At 43.7% G+C, this 21,084-nt stretch overlaps 2 protein-coding genes across 3 annotated transcripts in view; one reads left to right on the forward strand and one right to left on the reverse strand.

The window, feature by feature from the left end:
• The window catches only part of LOC121700221, a 73,407-nt gene extending 63,517 nt beyond the window's left edge, over window positions 1-9,890 (forward strand). The window contains exons 1-18 of one of the 2 annotated variants that reach the window (XM_042083049.1): window positions 1,120-1,961; window positions 4,019-4,130; window positions 4,241-4,389; window positions 4,746-5,021; window positions 5,101-5,157; window positions 5,425-5,497; window positions 5,649-5,710; window positions 6,655-6,749; window positions 6,915-7,028; window positions 7,155-7,208; window positions 7,308-7,351; window positions 7,610-7,751; window positions 7,855-8,082; window positions 8,185-8,269; window positions 8,520-8,635; window positions 8,749-8,916; window positions 9,144-9,239; window positions 9,336-9,890. In XM_042083049.1, coding sequence (XP_041938983.1) covers window positions 1,820-1,961; window positions 4,019-4,130; window positions 4,241-4,389; window positions 4,746-5,021; window positions 5,101-5,157; window positions 5,425-5,497; window positions 5,649-5,710; window positions 6,655-6,749; window positions 6,915-7,028; window positions 7,155-7,208; window positions 7,308-7,351; window positions 7,610-7,751; window positions 7,855-8,082; window positions 8,185-8,269; window positions 8,520-8,635; window positions 8,749-8,916; window positions 9,144-9,239; window positions 9,336-9,452 — 2,130 coding nt within the window. In that variant the 5' untranslated portion in view covers window positions 1,120-1,819 and the 3' untranslated portion in view covers window positions 9,453-9,890. Of the gene's footprint in view, window positions 1-1,119; window positions 1,962-4,018; window positions 4,131-4,240; window positions 4,390-4,745; window positions 5,022-5,100; window positions 5,498-5,648; window positions 5,711-6,654; window positions 6,750-6,914; window positions 7,029-7,154; window positions 7,209-7,307; window positions 7,352-7,609; window positions 7,752-7,854; window positions 8,083-8,184; window positions 8,270-8,519; window positions 8,636-8,748; window positions 8,917-9,143; window positions 9,240-9,335 lie in introns of those variants that run through there. The other variant, XM_042083048.1, reaches the window with a different exon arrangement.
• LOC121700216 overlaps window positions 1-21,084 on the reverse strand; it is a 1,725,899-nt gene that overhangs the window by 444,340 nt on the left and 1,260,475 nt on the right.

Here is a 21,084-nt window from a genome sequence, read left to right on the forward strand (position 1 = left end):
ACACACACTTACACAGACACACCACACAGACACACACACACACACACACACACACACACACACACAAACACACACTAAGTGATCTGATGCATGTGTCCCCCCCCCTGGTCCAGCACGTAACCCCATAACCCAGTCCAGCAGATAACCCTATAACCTAGTCTATCATGTAACCCAGTCCAGCACATAACCCCATAACCCAGTCCAGCACATAACCCATAACCCAGTCCAGCACATAACCCATAACCCAGTCCAGCACATAACCCAGTCCAGCACGTCACCCAGTCCAGCACATAACCCAGTCCAGCAGGTAACACCATAACCCAGTCCAGCACATAACCCAGTCCAGCACATAACCCCATAACCCAGTCCAGCACGTAACCCCATAACCCAGTCCATCATGTAACCCCATAACCCAGTCCAGCACATAACCCCATAACCCAGTCCAGCACATAACCCCATAACCCAGTCCAGCACATAACCCAGTCCAGCACAAAACCCTATAACCCAGTCCAGCACATAACCCAGTCCAGCACATAACCCCATAACCCAGTCCAGCACATAACCCAGTCCAGCACGTAACCCATAACCCAGTCCAGCACATAACCCAGTCCAGCACGTAACCCATAACCCAGTCCAGCAGGTACTCTTACAGGCACAGGAGGCGCCGCTACACAGGCCACAGAAATACTCTATCCATCTCTTACTGTACCATAGAAATATAAATATGCTATCCATCTCTTACTGCACCATAGAAATATAAATATGCTATCCATCTCTTACTGTACCATAGAAATATAAGTATGCTATCCATCCATCTCTTACTGTACCATAGAAATATAAATATGCTATCCATCTAAGTAGAAGTATAAGCATATATACTTTTTTGATCCCGTGAGGAAAATTTGTTCTCTGCATTTTTATCCCAATCCGTGAATTAGTGAAACACACTCAGCACACAGTGAACACACAGTGAGGTGAAGCACACACTAATCCCGGCGCAGTGAGCTGCCTGCAACAACAGCGGCACTCGGGGAGCAGTGAGGGGTTAGGTGCCTTGCTCAAGGGCACTTCAGCCGTGCCTACTGGTCGGAGTTCAAACCGGCAACCCTCCGGTTACAAGTCTGAAGCACTAACCAGTAGGCCACGGGTTACAGTACCATAGAAATATAAATACTCTATCCATCTCTTACTGTACCATAGAAATATACGCTATCCATCTCTCACTGTACAATGCACATGTCTTTGGCCGGGACTTTCACAGTAACTCTTTGTACGTGTGGCATATGACGCATGTAGATGGGCCTGGGTAATCCCACTCTGGCGTTATCAAAAAGAGCGCTATACAGCACATTCATGTATTGAATGGTATCTGTAGCTCTAATATAATGGCAGTGCTAATAGCAGCCATCGGGTGACCCAGCATAGTTGGAGGATGTGATCACAGACGTCTGATGCGTTTAGTCTACATATCTCATGTCATGTAATTGTCCACAGATTTACAGCATTTAGAGCTCTACTCTTTGGGTCTAAATGAAATCATAGCTTTGTGTAGCGGGACAGTTTAGCGCTCGAGGAGCACGTTCATCACTGTCATGTGCCGGACTTTTACATCCATTGATCATCTGTGGAGTCCACGTCACACACACACACACACACACACAAATATACAGTCACACACACACACAGTCACGCACACACACACAGACACACACACACACAGAACCCACAGAAGCCACTGGCTTCCTACACCGCTAGCTAAATAAGTCCAGGCTCGTGACAAATCCCGCTATTCCCAGGATATTCCGGAGCATTCCTCGGCATGTTTGGCAGCGTCGGCCATCGCAGTCTCCCCTCGGAGATCGCTCTTTTATGTGAAAGAATGTTGAACGGCCGAAGAGGACTGACCTGTCTGCGCCGATTCTCATCCAGAGCTTCGGATGGCTCACATTTAACAGGCACTGGTAACACAATACTTACTTACTTACACACACACACACACAGGCACTGTTACCACAATTCTTACTTACTTACACACACACTCATGCACACATCTCTTTTATCTCAAGTTCTCACTGCAGCCATCTAAACACACATGTCACTGTACACATCTAAACATACATCTCACTGCAGATGTCTCACTGCAAATGTCTCACAGCAAATGTCTCACAGCAAATGTCTCACTGCAGATGTCAGTGCACATAGCATCTCTGTGAGTGTGAGCACAGGGGGGGAGGTGCTCCTGGGGATCTAGTGAGGGGGAGGGGAGGTGCTCTGAGTTTCTCCCACAGTAGGGACACTCTCCTGGGACAGAGACGGCCAGAGGGTCCTGCCAGCGATTTGGGCCTCCGCACCAACGTCCAGCTCGCCGGGGGGGGGGGGGGTTGTGCCACTGTTGAGCTCACACACACATGCATACACGCACGCACCCCCCCCCCCCCCCCCACACACACACACACATATATGCATACACGCACACATACACACACACACACACACACACACACACATATGCATGCATGCACATGCATGATTCCGTACGGTAAATTGTGTGTGTGTGTGTGTGTGTGTGTGTCATGATGCCATACGGTAGATTATGTGTGTGTGTGTGTATGATGCCGTATGGTAGATTATGTGTGTGTGTGTGTATGTGTGTGTATGATGGCGTATGGTAGATTATGTGTGTATGATGGCGTATGGTAGATTATGTGTGTATGATGGCGTATGGTAGATTATGTGTGTGTATGATGGCGTATGATGGCGTATGGTAGATTATGTGTGTGTATGATGGCGTATGGTAGATTATGTGTGTGTATGATGGCGTATGGTAGATTGGGTTTCTGTTTCCTACTGCTCACTAACTCCATGGCTGGCTGTGTCTGTGAATAGTAAATACATGGAAGCAGTGAACCAGCGAGTTACATCCTTCTGGATTGCATCACACACACACACACACACACACACATACACACACACACACACACACACACACACACACTTAGTGAACCAGCGAGTTACATCCTTCTGGATTGCATCACACACACACACACACACACACACACACACACACACACACTCAGTGAACCAGCAAGTTACATCCTTCTGGATTGCATCACACACACACACACACACACACTCAGTGAACCAGCGAGTTACATCCTTCTGGATTGCATCACACACACACACACACACACACACACTCAGGGAACCAGCGAGTTACATCCTTCTGGATTGCATCACACACACACACACACACACACACACACACACTCAGGGAACCAGCGAGTTACATCCTTCTGGATTGCATCACACACACACACACACACACACACACACACACTCAGGGAACCAGCAAGTTACATCCTTCTGGATTGCATCACACACACACACACACACTCAGTGAACCAGCGAGTTACATCCTTCTGGATTGCATCACACACACACACACACACACACACACACACACACACACACACTCAGGGAACCAGCGAGTTATATCCTTCTGGATTGCATCACACACACACACACACACTCTATTTCTTTCTTTCTCTCCCCCTCAACTCACTGTCATGTAACAGGTACTCAAATAAATTAATAACTAGCTTAGGGAATTTAATAGATTTACTTTAACAGAAGAAAAGAAACTGTCTGTTTCACCCTACCAAATCGTAATGATTTCTAACGTTTGTAAATTGTGGCCATATAGCCTAAATTGTCATTTGTGATACTTCTGTAAATTCTAATGTATGCTAAATGTTATTCGTTTTTGTAGATGGGTTAAATGAATGTCATCATCCTTATCCAGTTACACTTCTGTGCCTGCAATAGTCTACTGCTAAGCAACTTAGATTGTGGAATCAGAGGTTAAATGGTTACACCTCAAAGGGTATTTAGATGGAATAGGGGCTGGAGCTGTTGGTAGTCTAAAAGGATCATCAACCTCCGAATTCTAACACAGTTTGTGTGTGTGTGTGTGTTTGTGTGTGTGTGTGTGTGTGTGTGTTTTGTCCACCCTCTGCAGCCATGTCCCGGCGAAGTATGAGGTTACTGACGAGCGGTTATTACCGTGACGATGGCGAAATGAACGAGAGCAGCAGCTCTCACCATGTGTCTTACCGAGAGAGCCCTGTCAGGTGTGTGTGTGTGTACCTCCCTCTCTCTGCATGTCTGTGTGTCTCTGTGTGTGTGTGTGTACAGTATATGATTTCAGTTTGCCACATCCCTCTCTCCAACACACACACAGGGTGTTTAAGAGGAGGACCGTCTCTCAGAGGCAGACTCTGTCCTGTAACGGGTCACAGGTGACCACTCCCTCCCTCCCCCACACCGGGTCTCAGACGGCAGCATCCTGCCTCTCCTTCAGCTCTCTGGCCAGTAAGGAGAGTTTGAGAGGTGACCCACACACACACACACACACGCACACATACACGCGCGCACACACACACGCACGCACACACACAAACACACACACGCACGCACACACACACAACACACACACACACACGCACACGCACAGACACACACACACACAAACACACACGCACACACACAGACACACACACAAACGCACACGCACACACACACGCAGACACACGCACACACAACACACACACACACACGCACACACACACACACCACAAACAGTCAGAGTCAGCTACTCAGAAACATACATTCAGTTTAATACAGACCAACACACAGTCCTATTCGACTACATGCTTCATTCACTGTGTGTGTAACTCCTCCCCCAGGTGTGGCTTCTGCCCTGAAGGCAGCCACTCAGAGCCAGGGCCAGTACATTAGCCCCGCCTCCCGCTTCAGTGCGCCCTCTGTGTCTCGCTCCTCCTCCTCTGGCCTGCTGTGTCCATCTGTGCCCACTGGCACCGGCGGCAGCTGCAGCTCTGGGCGCCCCCTGCTGGACCAGTCGTGCGTGACCTCTGGATACTCGTCCTCAGAAGGGTGTGAGGCCGACCTGGCCCCCACCTGGAGGAAGAGGAGCAGGCTTCTGAGCAGGAGCCAGCGCACCAGTGAGTGTGTGTGTGTGTGTGTGTGTGTGTGTGTGTGTATGCCATACATCTAAACATGAATCCACTCTCTCAATTTTAGGTTCTTCTCGGATGTTTTGTGGTGATGCTGAGTCTGTGGACACAAGTTTCACACGAGGTAGAGTCCACCTCATTCATACATCAGCTGACCATACCAACACACACCATGACAACACACCATACAGTAACAGCCCTCATCATGACCACATTCTCACTGTCTGTCCTCTAAATTTGTCCTTTTTTTTGTGTGTGTGTGTGTGTGCGCGCGCGTGTTGGTGCACGCGCGTGTGTACGCATGTGTGTGTATGTGTGTGTGTGTGTGTGCGCGCGTGTGTTGGTGCACGTGCGTGTGTACGTGTGTGTGTGTGTGTGTGTGTTGTCTCAGTGCTGTTCGCTGGTCTTGCCCTGCTCTGCTGCAACTTCTTTGGCCTCCTCAGGGATGTGCTGCTTCTCAGCAGGTACGGCCCTTCACACACCCCAACAGCAGCTCAGTCTGAGCCGCCAGTAAAAGTCAGTGTGTAGGAGACGTGCTGTTTCACCTGCTGTGTGTGTATGGAGACATCTTGTGGATTTAAAAGACCACACCTTCCTCTGTCCATTCTGTTCTAGTTGTGGCCAGCTCTTGAGGAAGCCGGCACTGACTGTTCTGACTTTGACCCTTATTGCTACTGGTGAGTCCCTGAGTATCTAACCGATCACACACACACACACACACACACACACACACACACACACACACATACATCACACACACACACACACACACACACACACACACATCACACAGACACACACACACATCACACACACACACACACACACACACACACACACACACACACACACGTCCATGAGATTTATCTAGTAGCCGATGTCCACGAGATTACTGTTGTTTAGGCCCACCAAGTAGCAGCAGAGCTTCACCCTGAAGGGACTTATTTTCCCGATAATGACCGGCGTTCTTTACATTATCCCGCTTATTATATAGCTAAATGGAAAAAAAATAAACTCCACATCATATGTCTTTTTACATTTATTTGTTGCTGTTTTGTTGTCAATTTTGCTGAGAAACAAATAGTTTGCAACACACGCTACACTTGAATCAAACATTCATTAGCACGCAGCTGATCAACTTGGTTTCACTTTTGAATGAAGTTCCATTGCAAGAAGTGACCGGACTACTTGCGGAGTGATATGCAAGAAGTGACCGGACTACTTGCGGAGTGATATGCAAGAAGTGACTGGACTACTTGCGGATGATATGAAAGACGTAAATCAGAGGCACAAAACCCATTTTCCTCGACCTTGGTCTGTTATACATAGTAACGGTCTGTTATACAGAAATATCAGACCTCCGAACGTTGGGAAGGCCAAGTGAATGTAGCATTCTACAGCATTAGATATTATGTACATGCCTAAAAACTGAACCAACCACATATGGCGTCAATTCCTGGGTATGAAACGAGATCATTGCAATTGGTGAATGTGTGTGTGTGTTTGTGTGTGTGTGTGTGTGTGTGTGTGTGTGTGTATCTGTGTGTGTGTGGGTGTGTCTGTGTGTGTGCGTGTGTGTCTGTGTGTGTGTGTCTGTGTGTGTGTGTGTGTGTGTGTGTAGGTTTCTGGTTATGGTACCCTGCTCTCACCTCTCTCCTGATGGTTGCTGAACCTGCCTTGCCTGGATACAGCACGTCTACACTCGGCATAAACACGGTGGGTCTGCCAGCAGAACCAAACCCCCAGATACCAGCTGACTGGACCAGATGTGGTCCTGATGTGGGCCAGATCCAGGCCAGATCTGAGCCACAGTTAGCCAGAGTCTGCTGCTGCTGACGTGAGGAGAGGAAGTTAACTCTGCTGATTGTGTTTCTGCTGCAGGACCCAAGGATCGTGACGGATTTCAACGTGTTCCGTAAGGAAGTCCTGGACTGCATTAACCAAGGAGAGGCCAGATGGAAGGACAGCTGGACTCGAGAACTGGAAGATGTTAATGTGTGTGTGTGTGTGTGTAAATCTCGATCTAACGTGATAGTGATATTAGTGATATATAATGGATAGCTTTATGATCCAAAGTCACACCAGAGCACTACATTGAGCCTCCTTCTCATCCTCATGTAGCGAGAGATCGGCCTTCTGCAGAAGGATGGAGAGAGACACAGACACATGTCTGAGGTGAGGATCTCTGGTGAACAGCACAACAAACTCTGAGTCTGGAATGCAAAAGGAGTGGTGGAACGTGTTAATGCACCTTTTGGTCTTTCTTTTCCTTAGATTCTGAGTGCAGAAATGACTCCTTTTAAGGATGTGGCAAAAAAGTGAGTTTGGCAAAAACAATGCCAAATTATCTGTGTGTGTGTGTGTGTGTGTGTGAAACTATATGAATATGTCACCATGTATTACAGGTGAACATACGGTATAATATATGAATGTGTCACCTTCTGTAATACAAACATTATGACCTGCATGATTGAACTCACAGCAATTCCTTCCTGACTGTGCCTCAGTGTTTTCCTTTGTGTAACATCTGAAACACTGCTCGTCTATGTCCTGTCCTCATGACCTTGTCTCCTCAGCAACGACCTTGACCCGCAGGCTTGGGTGACTGTTGGTGTGGCCAAAAAGGTCACTGAACTCAAAAACAGTGTGTCGTACCTCAGAACTGTCCAGCGCAACGTGGAACAACGGCTGGATGCCCAAGAATACACCAATGCTCAGGTGTCAATATCGCACACTCACACACACAATCATAATTTGGTACAAGGAAACATCAAAGGCATGGCAATTATGACTTAACCCCTCTTCTTCCTGTTCTAATTAGCTGAAGAAGGAGCTCACTGATTGGCTGAAGAGAGAGCTCTGGGCGGGACGACTTGGTCAGGATACAGGAAGTGTTGTTCTTCGTCCTGAACTGCAGGGGGCGCTGGAGGCTCTGGAGAAGAGGTTGCTCAGGCATTTGACTGAAGTAGCACACAAGGAAGGCAGTGACATGTGGAGGACTGTGGGAGAGAGCCTGCAGAAGGAGGGACTTGGTGCCATCATGGTCAAGGTGAGTGGCCATCTTGGGAAGGTCTAAAATTATTCAGTAGTATCAGCTAACACATTAAAATATGTGGGTTATTTATTGTGTGTGTGTGTGTGTGTGTGTCAGGATGTCCATGAGATTGTTCAGAGAGCATTGTGCCTCTATAAAGCAGATGGAACTGGCATGGCTGACTACGCTCTGGAGTCTTTAGGTAAAGATCCCCATATAGTGTGTGTGTGTGTTTAGATAGATAGATAGATAGATAGATAGATAGATAGAGTGTGCTTGCGTATAATCCGTGTGCTTGGGTGTTGTCCTATTGTATGTCTTTGTGTGTGTGTGTGTGCGTACATGCGTGCGTGTGTGCGTGCGAGCGTGTGTGTGCGTACATGCGCGCGTGCGTGTACATGCGTGCGTGCGTGTGCGTACATGCGTGTGTGCGTGCGTGTGTGTGCGTGTAGGTGCTACTGTGATCAGGTCCCGTAGCTCAGAAACATACCGCACCAGGTCTCCGTGTTACAGCCTGTTTGGGATGCCACTGTGGTATGCTTCAGAGGGTCCACGCACTGTTATACAGGTAATACACCTATTAATGAACACACACACACACACACACTTGCACATACCCCCCCCCCACACACACAAACATCACCCACTGTATCTCTGTGCATGTGTGTGTGTGTGTGTCAGCCTGAGATGCATCCTGTGAAGTGCTGGGCGTTTAAAGGCAGTGAGGGGTTCCTCACCATCACCCTGTCCCTCCCCGTGCGCATCACACACGTCACCTTGGAGCACATCCCCAAGAGCCTCTCCCCCACCGGTCACATCGACAGCGCCCCGCGAGAGTTCGCCGTTTACGTGAGTCTCAAAAGCCTTAAACTTTACACTATGGCAATGAGAAAGTATAACTTTCTAAAGAGAGGGCCTATGCATATTTGTTTAGTTAATGGTTTGTGTTTGTGTGTGTGTGGGTCTGCTTACTTGTGTGTGTGTGTGTGCACTTGTGTGTGTGTGTGCCTGCCTGCTTGTGTGTCTGTGTGTTTGTGTGTGTGTGTGTGTTTGTTTGCTTCCATGTCCTCTCCCAGGGCCTGAGTGGCTTTGATGAGCAGGAGGAAGGGAAGTTCCTTGGTAGATTCACGTATGACTCTGATGGCGAGCCCATCCAGACCTTTGAGCTGCCGGTGAGACATCATCAGAAGCCTGGACACTATCCGCCATCTTTATTACTGGACCCCAACCACATCTCTTCGATAGTTAACTCTCTCTCTCTCTCTCAGGACTCTGTGAAGGATGTGTATGGTGCGGTGCAGTTGAGGGTTCTCAGTAACTGGGGTAACCCTGAGTACTCCTGCGTCTACAGATTCAGGGTTCACGGCCAGCCACACCCCCACTGAGAGACACAACCTCAGCAAAGACTTTATTTTCATTACCCTAGTACTTTATTTTCTATAATAATAATATATTTGCTTTCAAGCTGAAACTATGTTTCAAGTGATTTATTTATGATTGTTGATTGCATGTCATGTTGATCGTCAATGCAGTTCTGTATCAGGGTACACAGCATAAAGACACTGGAAAGAAACAAAGAAAATATTTTTATTGTGTAGGCTACATTTTAATATATTACAATGTTATGTGGAGATTATGTTGGTAATGTTATTTAATATGTATTGTTAATTATATAATGTCAACAAATCACTAACATTTTACTTTACCATGATCATTAGATCATATTCCCAGCTTTATGATAAATGCAGAGACCAAATTTCCCTCAAGGGATCAAAAGTAAGTAACCTGATCATATGAAATAAATAAGAGTGTGTTTTCTGATATTTTTCCTTTGTCTATCTGTGTCTGTGTGTGTGCGTCTTTATTTTAATCTTCGCTAATCTAATGAAGAAGCACTGTGTTACCAGAAAATGGGCTTTAATGTGTAGCCTACACATCTACTGTACGAGAGTGAGTAGCCTACTGTGACTAACAGACATGGCCGCTTGTTGAGTTGACTTTAATAACATCATCACATTTATAACAGCTCAGTCTGACAAGACTTCTAGAGAACAGTGATGGACTAGTATTCCCATTCATCTCTATGGGAGATCAGCCAGTGCATTCAGATCAGGAGGACAGCAAAGAGGGCAGCGACACACACTTCACACAGCGACAGCAACATTAATACCTTAAAATACTCTTCTAATCCCAAGAGTCCAGAAGTGATGGCCTATACTTCTGGTCACATGTGGACGTTTAGATCCACTCCCTTCTGTGGAGCAGTGATTCCAAACACTTGCACTTGGAAACCTCGACACGGAGGGCCTTGCAGTGTGAGTCGGCCATTAGGACTGCTGACACGTAGTCTCCACTAGGGTTGCAAAATTCCGTGAATTTTCAAAGTTGGAAACTTTCCATGGGAATTAACGGGAATATATGGGAATTAACAGGAATAAACGGGAATTAATGGGAATAAACTGGGAATGTTTAATATGGCAAGTTAGTCTATAACAGGGAACTTAAATGTAATGGACAAAACCCCATCTTGCAGTTTAATATTAGTTAAAACAACCTGATTTAATGCAATTTCAGTCGAATTTCTACCCTGCACATATGTCAATCACATGCACACAGCAATCGGCATAGGCTGCTAGACATAAAGGAAACCTATGGTGAAAAAATGTTCCAACTAATCGGATTTTGTTGTTGAGTGGTGTGGTGTGGTGTATCTTGGGCAGTTCAGTGTTGCTAGTTTAGCACGCTAGTAAACCATAGGCAGAGAATGGGATTCCCGCTAGCATGCTAGCTAGCTTTGTATGCTAAGCTAAGCGAAAATACGAACATACAAATCATATTGCTTATTACGAAACAAAATGTTTGTATATGAAACAGTTTGTATGAATTAACCAAAATTCCCAGTTAATTCCCGTAAATTCCCATAATTTCCTTTAATTCCATGAAAGTTTCCAATTTGGAATATTTTCAAAATTCCCCAGCTTAACTTCCCATGGTAAGTTTCCGGAAATTTTCTGCCCCTTTGCAACCCTAGTCTCCACACTTGCAGAGTGATTAGGCCCTTAGTCAGTGCAGTTATGTTTTTGGGAAGAGAAAAGTAGAGAAATAAAGAAAATATGTTTTATTCTGTTGTACATTTTTTATAAATTACAACATTATGTTTATTTATGATGTTAAAATGAATATACCAAATAATAATACATTTTATTTGTTACATAGCGCCTTTCAAAGCACCCAAGATCGCTTTACACACTAGACATTTACGCATAAGACAAAAGATGCCGGACGGAGCGGCGTATTCGCCAGCGTTCCCGTGACATCAAGACAAACAAACAAATTTACAAAAGATGCCTGATGGAGCGGCGTAATCGCCAGCGTACCCGAGACACCTAACGGTAGACATACAAGACAGACAACAAACAAAAATTAACAAGTAATAAAATAAATAAATAAATAAGAAATTAAAATAAAAAAGTCCGTGTTAACTTAGTCCAACTCAGTCCAATGGCAATGATATGGCGTCGCTACAGCTGTGTCTTCAGACCAACCCGGAGGATTTGACGTTAACAGGCCTTCAGTAAGTGACGTTAGTAGGCCCTACTTGTTACAGTTAGACTGCAGTCTAGATCACTGGAAGCATAACCAAAGATCCTTGATGCTCCGCTTTAACCCTCTCTGGCATAACTGTCTGAAGTAGGGATCGACCGATATGGATTTTTTAGTGCCGATACCGATACCGATTTTTTTCCATCAGCCTTAGCCGATGACCGATACAGGCTGCCGATTTTCTTGAGCCGATACTGCTTTTATTTTGCTCCCTCAATTTACATCATACAAATGACACATAATTACACAAATGTTATAAGTCTCAATTCGCTGTGATGTGATGCGTGTGTCCCACTGAGTGAGACAGACCAGATGCACAGACAAACTTCTGTTTGGTAGCTGACGAACCACCATTGAACTGGATTGATAATGATAAGGTTAGCAAACGGCTCTAAACAAGTAAGGCATACACGGTATGTCTGGTACATGGTAAACGTTAACACAAATTAATAGTCAACTACATATAACACGTCTCTCATTATTAAAGCTCTGATATCACTGCGATGGCAACTCCGCCCAGCTTGAAGGGAGAGGGGGAGGGAGACGCACACACCACACGCGTCCAAAACTCAGCCAGGTGGTCGCTGAATAAAACTCCCACAAATATCACGGAACAACGTCGGCATTACTTAATCATATGATTGACCAGTGTTCGTAACAGCTACCGCTACCGCATGCATACGGATAGCCTACAACTTAGCTATTTGCAGCTCCCTAAATACAATGGCAAGCAGTTTTATAGAAGAGGCATTAAGCATTAAATAAAGTACCTATCTATCTATTATTCTCGTTTTCCATTTGGACCCACAAACTTGCTTCCACCTTCAAAGTGTATGGCAATATTTCAGCTAAGTCAAACAGTTAAAGATGCTTTGAAAGTTTAAAGTTTACTGTTGTCTTGAAGAGCTTTCAGCACTCTGCTTGTGGGGTAGGGGCAGTCTGCACGTGAATTGCAGTGTCTCCAGCAACACAGAGCTGCCTGTGGACGCCTGTATGTAAATAATGCGGGGGAAAAAACTATCGGCGAACGCAGCCGCTTATCGGCCGATGCCGATACACGTAAAAACCGTAAATATCGGCCCGATATATCAGCCGGCCGATATATCGGTCGATCCCTAGTCTGAATTCGTGGGCGATCTTGCAGATCAGCAACTCGGTGGACTTATGACAGCGACAGTTTGATGCTCCGAGAGATTGCAGTTCTTCAACGTAGTTTCAAACGTTAGCAGCTAGAAGCTAGTCTGCACAATCCAGACTCCAGGCAAGGCAGATGGCAGCTCGCAGGTCTGCAGCAGCTCGGCGGCCGCGGTAGATCTTTCACAGAGTAGCATAGGTCCAGCTGAAGTGCATCACCGCTCACGGATGGATGGAAGGATGTCAGTCCAGGGCAAAAGCTAACGTTAGCCATTGCAAGCTCCCAATGGACCAACGTTAACAACATCAGCCGACTTGGAAGCAGTAACGTTAAAAGGGACTAAGAATAACACAAAAACTATCAAAAATAACCTCATGATATAAGTTTAGTATATGACTTTCTTGTTTCACTACAGAACCAAATCTTAGGATTATTGCAATCACTTTTGAATTGAAATGACGAGGACGTCATATTTTACGTGGGGGGAGGATGTAACCCACCCAAATATTTAAGTCAGAGTCCTTTGCCTATTTATTATAATTATATATGTCCATAGGTTAATATATATTATATTTCGATCACTGTTTCCTTTTTGTCCTATCCTTTCCTCTCTTTCCTACCTGGCACGAGAGATACAGTATACTCACGTCACTTGTGGTATATACAGTACGTTACTGCGCAGCTGTTGAAGTTAGTTCAACAAGAGTCAACACAGGGAGTAGGCAATAGCTCTGCTGTGCTTCGTACTGCTATTATTAAGATATATTATATTATTCCCCAGTCTTCTCGCCAGGTAGGCATCTGAACTATTTTCCTTTCCTTTTTGTGCTTCTTAAGTTGGGTAAATCATAATGGAATAGGTTATTTGAGATAACTGGGAAAACGGACGTTGGAGCTAACCGCTCAATGTTATCGTTATTATACTAGCCTACCGTCAGGGTTGGGTCAGATTACTTTGAAATGTAATCCATTACTGACTAAAAATTACATGGCAATTTTTGTAATCAGTAACATAATCAGTTGGATTACCAAAAACATGTAACATAATCTGATTACTTTAGGATTACTTTTTGATTACTTCAATAAATATGCCCCTTAAGTAAAAGACACCACCACAGAATTGATGAAAGAATTCTCATTCTAATTTTCTCCACTCTTCTCCAAACATGCACAACTCTGCTTAACCTTTATGGACAAAGAATTTAGCTTTCGCTGGATTTTTTTTTACCCAGGGACATGGCCTGAGATTGGCATAAAAAAAGATCAGCTTGTAGGCCATTAGCAATCTGTTTATTTTATTTTATGAAGCCTATACAGTAGATCACTTGCCACATTCTCACTTTCAATAGACAGATGCAATAGCCATTGGTATTGAGTATAAAGCAATTGAGATAGTAGCCTATACAAAAAGTACTTCATACTATCATAAAAATTCGTTAAAACGAATAGCATTTTGCAACATGACAAAACACTGGATTAAATATTGTAGGCACAGGAGAAAACTTGTACATCCATTGGCCCGTGGGAAGATCACATGCCAGTTGCCTCTCCCTTCAGTGCTAGATGACTTTGTCCAGATGGTCTATGTATTTATTGCAACGTTCGGCTGTGAGTTTGTTTCGCCAAAAAAACTCTATTGCAGATATCAATGCGTATTTGTTCATGGGTTTGGCCTCACAGTAGAAGCTTAGACAACTATAACCCACGTTTTGGTTTCGTATATTAATTTGCCCTACTTATTGACTGCAATGTAGTCAATTAACTGCTTGACAGGTTATTTTTATTTTTTTTGTACAATAAACAAATACATCAGCTTTATGCCGCAAAATTACGCACTTGGCCAGCCTATAGAACGGGCATATTTTGGAGAGAATAGAGAATGTACGCACGCAAGAATCTGTAGGCTATTTGTGGCTGGTTACCAGCAAACAATGTTTAATGCATTAACTCAAGATGTCAAACGTTTTCTAATCAATACAAACAGAAAGGATGCAGCAGGCAGCAAATGTAGAAGAGTAATTTCCAGTGGAAGAACAAAATGCTGAATGAAGCCCAAAGATATGAAGGCATATCTGGCAAGTTGTTATTTTTTGAAGACGTAAATGGTTGGGCGATAGGCCTAGTTTGCAAGAAGGAGACATAAAGCGTGAGCATGCCACACTATCCACAGCTGTGGTAGCGGGGGGTAGGAGGATTACTGTTAGCGCAGGATTTATATAAAATTCTTCAACAGAAGGCCTGCCTCGAATGCAGGCTTGCCCAAAAAAAAGGCCTGTGGTTTGCGCAGCCTACAGTAAGTAGGTTTTAGTGAGTTAGGAGCAGAGCCGGACAGTAACGGAGTACATTTACTTGAGTACAGTGTTGTAATGTAACGGAGTACAAATACTTCGTTACTGTACTTAAGTAGAAATTTGACGTATCTGTACTTTACTTCGCTATTTAAATTTATGCCAACTTTCACTTTTACTCCACTACATTTCCTAGATAAAATGTATACTTTTACTCCGTTATATTTCCACTAAGCATCTTCGTTACTCGTTACTAAAACATAAAATGAGAAGAAATGTGTTCGACTGCAATAAGGGAGGTTTGGCGAATCACTGCTCCTGGATTGCATTACGCACACTGCGCGCTCTATTTCAGCGCTTGTTTGTTGCTAAAGGAGGAGGACGCACAACTGAAACCGCCATGGAAGCACGAGCACCTACTGGAGGACCTCCCGTTATCATAGACGACCACCCCGACGATAGTGGTGAACTCGGTGAACAGGGTAGTGGTGAAGATAACGTCATACACCCGTGGCCGTATTTGCAAGGAATGTTTCTGTACATTGGCAGCTTTCTGTGAAGCTGAACACTCCGCTACCTGCCTCAGCGGCCTGTGAAAGGCTATTTAGCATCGCAGGACTTGTCTTCAGTCCAAGAAGAGTAAGACTGAATCAGGCCCGGGGTGGGGAATCGGGAGAATTCCCAGTGGGCCTCTTCACTTTTGGGCCGGTCGAGGAAATTTTTTTTGACATTTATCACGTTAGTCTATCTTTTCTTAAAGTAGGACACGTTCCGCATTCTGTGCATGACACCAATGCAATGCCTCTGCATGGGTTGTAGTCTACGTGAGGGAGTTCTCCCCTCCCAAAAAGAGTTGGTTGGGTCCATATAGCCCGTCTTTTCCAAAAAGTTTTCTCAGTAGACACAAGCGCTAGGTAGGATGGATGGTAGAAAGAGGCCAGGAGAGACTGAGCAGCAGATCAACCAGTCGACCACTGAAGATGAGCCCGAAATTAGTGATGAGGAGGCCATGACTACAGGGACAAGTAGAGAGGATAAATGAAAGTTATTTAATGTAAGAAAGAGCAATTACCCTACATGATAAACCTATATGCCTTGTTTGCTCAGAAGAGGGTGTAGTAAAGGAGTAGGCCAAATCACCAAACAACAATATAGCCTACCCATGCAAAAAACAAGTAGCCTAAACATTAGTTCAATATGCCTCTTTGTGGAAGCGTGGGATAGGCTACATTTCAAAGGCCTGTGTGTGTACAAGCATTTTTTTTTTTAAGAAATAAGTTATTTATTTTTCATTTTTACCTGAAGTTCATACAAAAGTGACATTTCTGTTTCTTTTTTTGATGTCAGCTCTAAAAATATGCTGTTTGTTCCTTGAACTTAAGAGAATTGTGCCTGAAAAGTCCTAGAAAAGAATGTGATTTTGATTTGATGAGTGAGATTAGGAAGATATGGGAACCCTGAATATGCTTTATGCTTTACTACAGTACAAGAAAGCCAAAATAAAGTTCACAATAAAAGTTCAAAATAAAACCGCTTGCTTTTTACTTTTACTTCAAATCCTTAAGTACATTAAATATCAGAAAATTACTTTTGATACTTAAGTACAGTATATATCAGATACTTTAAGACTTTTACTTAAGTAATATTCTAAAAGGTAACTTTCACTTCTACCAAAGACTTTTTCTACTGCGATACTTGTACTTTTACTCAAGTATTGCTTTCTAGTACTTTATACAACACTGCTTGAGTACAGTACTTGAGTACAATTTTGAGGGATCTGTACTTTACTCGAGTATAATTTTTGGGTAGTACTCATGACTTTACTTAAGTACATTTGAGAGGCAAATATTGTACTCTTTACTCCACTACATTTCTATCCATAACTGTGAGTACCCGTTATTTCTTCTAAAAAAAAGGAAAAAAGAAAAATCTCGGAAACCCTCAATTTGTTGTTTCCCTCTCAAACGTGATTGGATTGTGCAGGCGCCACTGGTTGAGACAGCCTATCAGCAATCACCTTCAGCTTTCCGCCAAAGTCAACTCCATGGTCAGATTAAGATAAGAGACGAAGCCATAGATGAAACGAAACAATGGATGATGACGCAGCAGGTCCATCCCGGGAATGTGCCAACCTGTGGCCCCACCTCGCCAGACTATTTCAATTTTCCAGTTAATGATAGTTTTCGCTTCAAGTGTTTCAATTACAAAATAGTATTTTGTATTTGAAATACATATTTTAATATGCATGCGCTGCAGCAGTTGTCAGACATTCACAAACAAGTTGTTTTAGGCGGTTTGAAGTCGCTTTTCATACGCCATGAGCGCTCGGCTACATTACAGCCACTCGGACAAAAGACATTGTAGGAGCCATAAATATTTTCTTTATATTTTGCTTTTCATTATGGGTATTGATTTGTGTTTTTGTTTATTGGTTATTATGGGACATGGGTGTGGCGCTGGGTGTGTGTGGTGCGCAATTGAAGTCTTAATTAGTCCTACCGGACACCTGCGCTTCAGTTCAGCGTGGGGTGAGCACGGGGGAAGGCTATTCTTTTGTGTACCGCGCTTCGCACATCGCATGGCCTTATATCTCAACGTTTTGCTCTGCCTTGCATTCGAAAGACTATTGGAGTCTAAAAGGACTATTGGAGTCTGGATTGATATGGAGAGCAATAAACTGAAGAAACGGGAGCAAGTGTGTGGACATTGGATTATTTAGTGCATGTAAGACAATTTGATTTCCCCCTGCTTAGCCCACCGCGGCTTCTGAACAAGTTGGTTAGTTGGATCTGGTAGCCGCAATAGACATGTAAAAAAATATATGTTTTGAAAACTAGCATTAAACTGGATTCGATCCCGCAAAAGCAACACACGTGTGACTCTCTCCAGCCTGATTCCCTACTCTTTGAGCCAACTAATATGTTACGCGATACAATTAACTATTGTAGGCTACCATCAATTAATAACGTAGGCAACACCCAGGTAACATGTTGTCCAGGCTATCTCAAACAAGTGGTTGCCCTTCATCTACAACAACTGGTTACCTTGGGCTGCTACAGTCGTCAGTGCACTGTGCACAGTAGGCCTATGCTACTCTTTGTGGTTGATCAACTAAAAATAAAAGATGTATTTGGTGATGATGTTATTGTAGGCCTAGTAGACCTAAATTCTGAGAAATTAAATGGTATGAGAAACGATCTACATAGCGCACCAGACCGCAATGTCTTCAAGGCGCCTATGACAAGCGTATCTCGCGGTTGCATCCATTACAAACAAACATGCAATGTGAACGTCTGGGATTGGGGAGAGCACTAAATGCTCTACTGAATAAGCACAAAGTCAAGCCTTTAAATGAAAAACACTCTTTAATAATCAAAAAAAATAAACGCTAATGAAGTAAACTTGTGACCATCAAAAATCGTTTATCGCCTGTAACTCTGTGATAACAGGACGTAACAGGAAGACATTTGGCTGAGCAACGGAGGTTGTTAATATGCTCTATATTTTGTCCAAATGATGTCTGTCTATCATCGTTGCACTCGGAGAAAACCAGAATGTTTAATTTGTCCTGCGTTTCTTCACTCGCAGTTAACCAAATATTTCTTTTTTAGGGCAGGGCAGGCATATTTCTGGCTATTAAATTATTTCTAAACCAGTCTGCTAAAGTCTGTAGTGAAGTCTGTGTAGGGTTTTCCAGGCTCCATTTCTTTTTAGGAGACACCCTGCTCACTTGAGACATCTGCCGGTTGTTTGGGTTGTTGCAGCGTCACTGGAAAAATACAAATTAAAGTCGCGTGATACTGCGTGATCCCGCACGCGGACCGCGAGGGAAGCTGGCCAAGTCGAAGCACTGCCCACTGTATATACATCTCTCTATTTCTCTCTCTCTCTTTTCTTAATAAATTATATATTTTCTTACACCTTGAAACCCGATATATTGTCCAATTTATTTGTTTATAATTCAATTAAATTGAAAGACCCTGTAAATTCCTCCCTCTCTGTAAAATCTACACAGGAAGGGTTACAGAAACAATATTTATTGTTAATTGTCAACAAAACACTATGTCCAACCTTATTTCACCTGAATATGGAATAAATAAGTGTGTTTTCTCATATACGTGTGTCTACATCAGTGTGTGTGTGTGTGTGTGTGTGTGTGTGTGTGGACATGCGCACATCTTTGGATAGGCTATTTGCAAATGGGCAATTTGAGTCTGTCTGTTTTAGGTCTCCAATTTGGGTCTGTTTTAGGTCCTGTGTGGACATTTTATATGCTGTCTCATGCAGTTGCATGTTTTTTTTTTTGTGTGGCTAATTTACTGAAGAGACATTGCATTGCCAGAAAATAGGATGTAATGTGTACACATTATATTGGCTATTGTATTGACAGTGATTATGCATGACTCTGGCAGAATAATCATAGTATTTGAACAGCAGGGGATGACTGAGTTGGAAGCTGATTGTAGCCAGGGAACTGGGACAGAATGAAAGTAAAAGTTTTTCTGCACCTCAACTCAGTGCAACGCGGACACGGTCGCCATACAGGTAGGCAATGTTAGCTCCCCATCTCCTCATTTAGCCTTTGGCTGTTTTATCTAAAGCAATTTAATACAATGCACATATATCCTTTAAGTTAGGCATGAAGCCGTACGCTCTGTCTATCGTTTCCTGTCCCGAACTTATGTATGCTATGTCCATGCCATTCTCTCCACGCGCGGTGAGGAGAGACAGCTGGAGTGTCCCACCACCAGTCTCCCTACTATACAGACCAGACCAGACTGCGGACATCTGCACACGGATACAAACACCATCAAAGTGGGCAAACAAGTTCGGTTCGGCAGGATTGCCGTGCTGCGTTTCTATACAAAACGCTATTTCCGGGTAAACCTATGCTAACTGCAGACAGGGCAAAGTTCAGAGCACTGGCAACGTTATCGACCACTTTTAGTCGCTTTGTGTTTACCTTACGGCTCCGACGCCGATTCAACATTAGTTCAACATGTTGAATCGTCTGCAAACAAGTTGCTGGAGATCTGTCGACGTTATAGCGGTGCTGCGGACACTGCAACGATTGGAGCCACATACGCGCATCGGCTTCCGCGTAAAGATCAATTAGGGGAAACACTAACTCCAAAAGGCAACCAAATCGAATGTAGGAATGAAAGTGTTGCAACCAGCTAACAAATTAAAGTAGGCCTAGTCCTAGTTACAACCATATCCTATGATAATAATGACCTTCATTATATTAAAAGTTGTAGGCTATGTGTCTTTATGGTCTTGATGTATCGTTTGTGTCTACCACTGTCACGTCATCCGGAGAAATAATAGGCTTGTTCGACTTCATGCAGACCAGTAGGGGTTAAGTTATTTAGAGACCTCCGACTAGCCTCAGACCAGCCTCAGACGAGTCCAGAAAGTGACGTCAATTCCGGACATAAGTACATAATTTACTTTTCTATTTATGGCGAATACAGCGGGGAAAAACGTGTTTTCTTTTACAGTTCATGTAACAAAGTCACATTAGGGAAGCTTTGTATTATTATTCGTATCAAAGTCCAAAGAGTGGATTGTCCGCACACATGCTCCCATCAGGAATTTTTTGTTGATTTTCACCCGTGTGTAACGTTTCGAGCTAAACGCTCTTCATCAGACTTGAATATCAGACAGACAGTCGCCATATTTAAACAAGTACAAAAGGTCACATGACCCATCAGAGTGATATATTTAAATAGATTTACAAAACACTTATATATATATATATATATACACAACGTCATAATATCTACAAAAAACATGCACTTACAGAAAAACATTTATATACTATACTTTATAAAAACAATTTTTTTAAAAAGTACAAGCTTCCACCCTATCAGAGTACTTGGCTGTGTATCAGGCTGCATTAGGCCGTCATAATAAGTAAACATGATATTGGCGTCTATTCAGTCTACAGGTTACTAATCATACATTTCTATAAAGGAGACTACATTCACA

This window comes from Alosa sapidissima, chromosome 24 (assembly GCF_018492685.1).
Source record: "Alosa sapidissima isolate fAloSap1 chromosome 24, fAloSap1.pri, whole genome shotgun sequence".
NCBI classification, from domain to species: Eukaryota; Metazoa; Chordata; class Actinopteri; order Clupeiformes; family Clupeidae; genus Alosa; species Alosa sapidissima.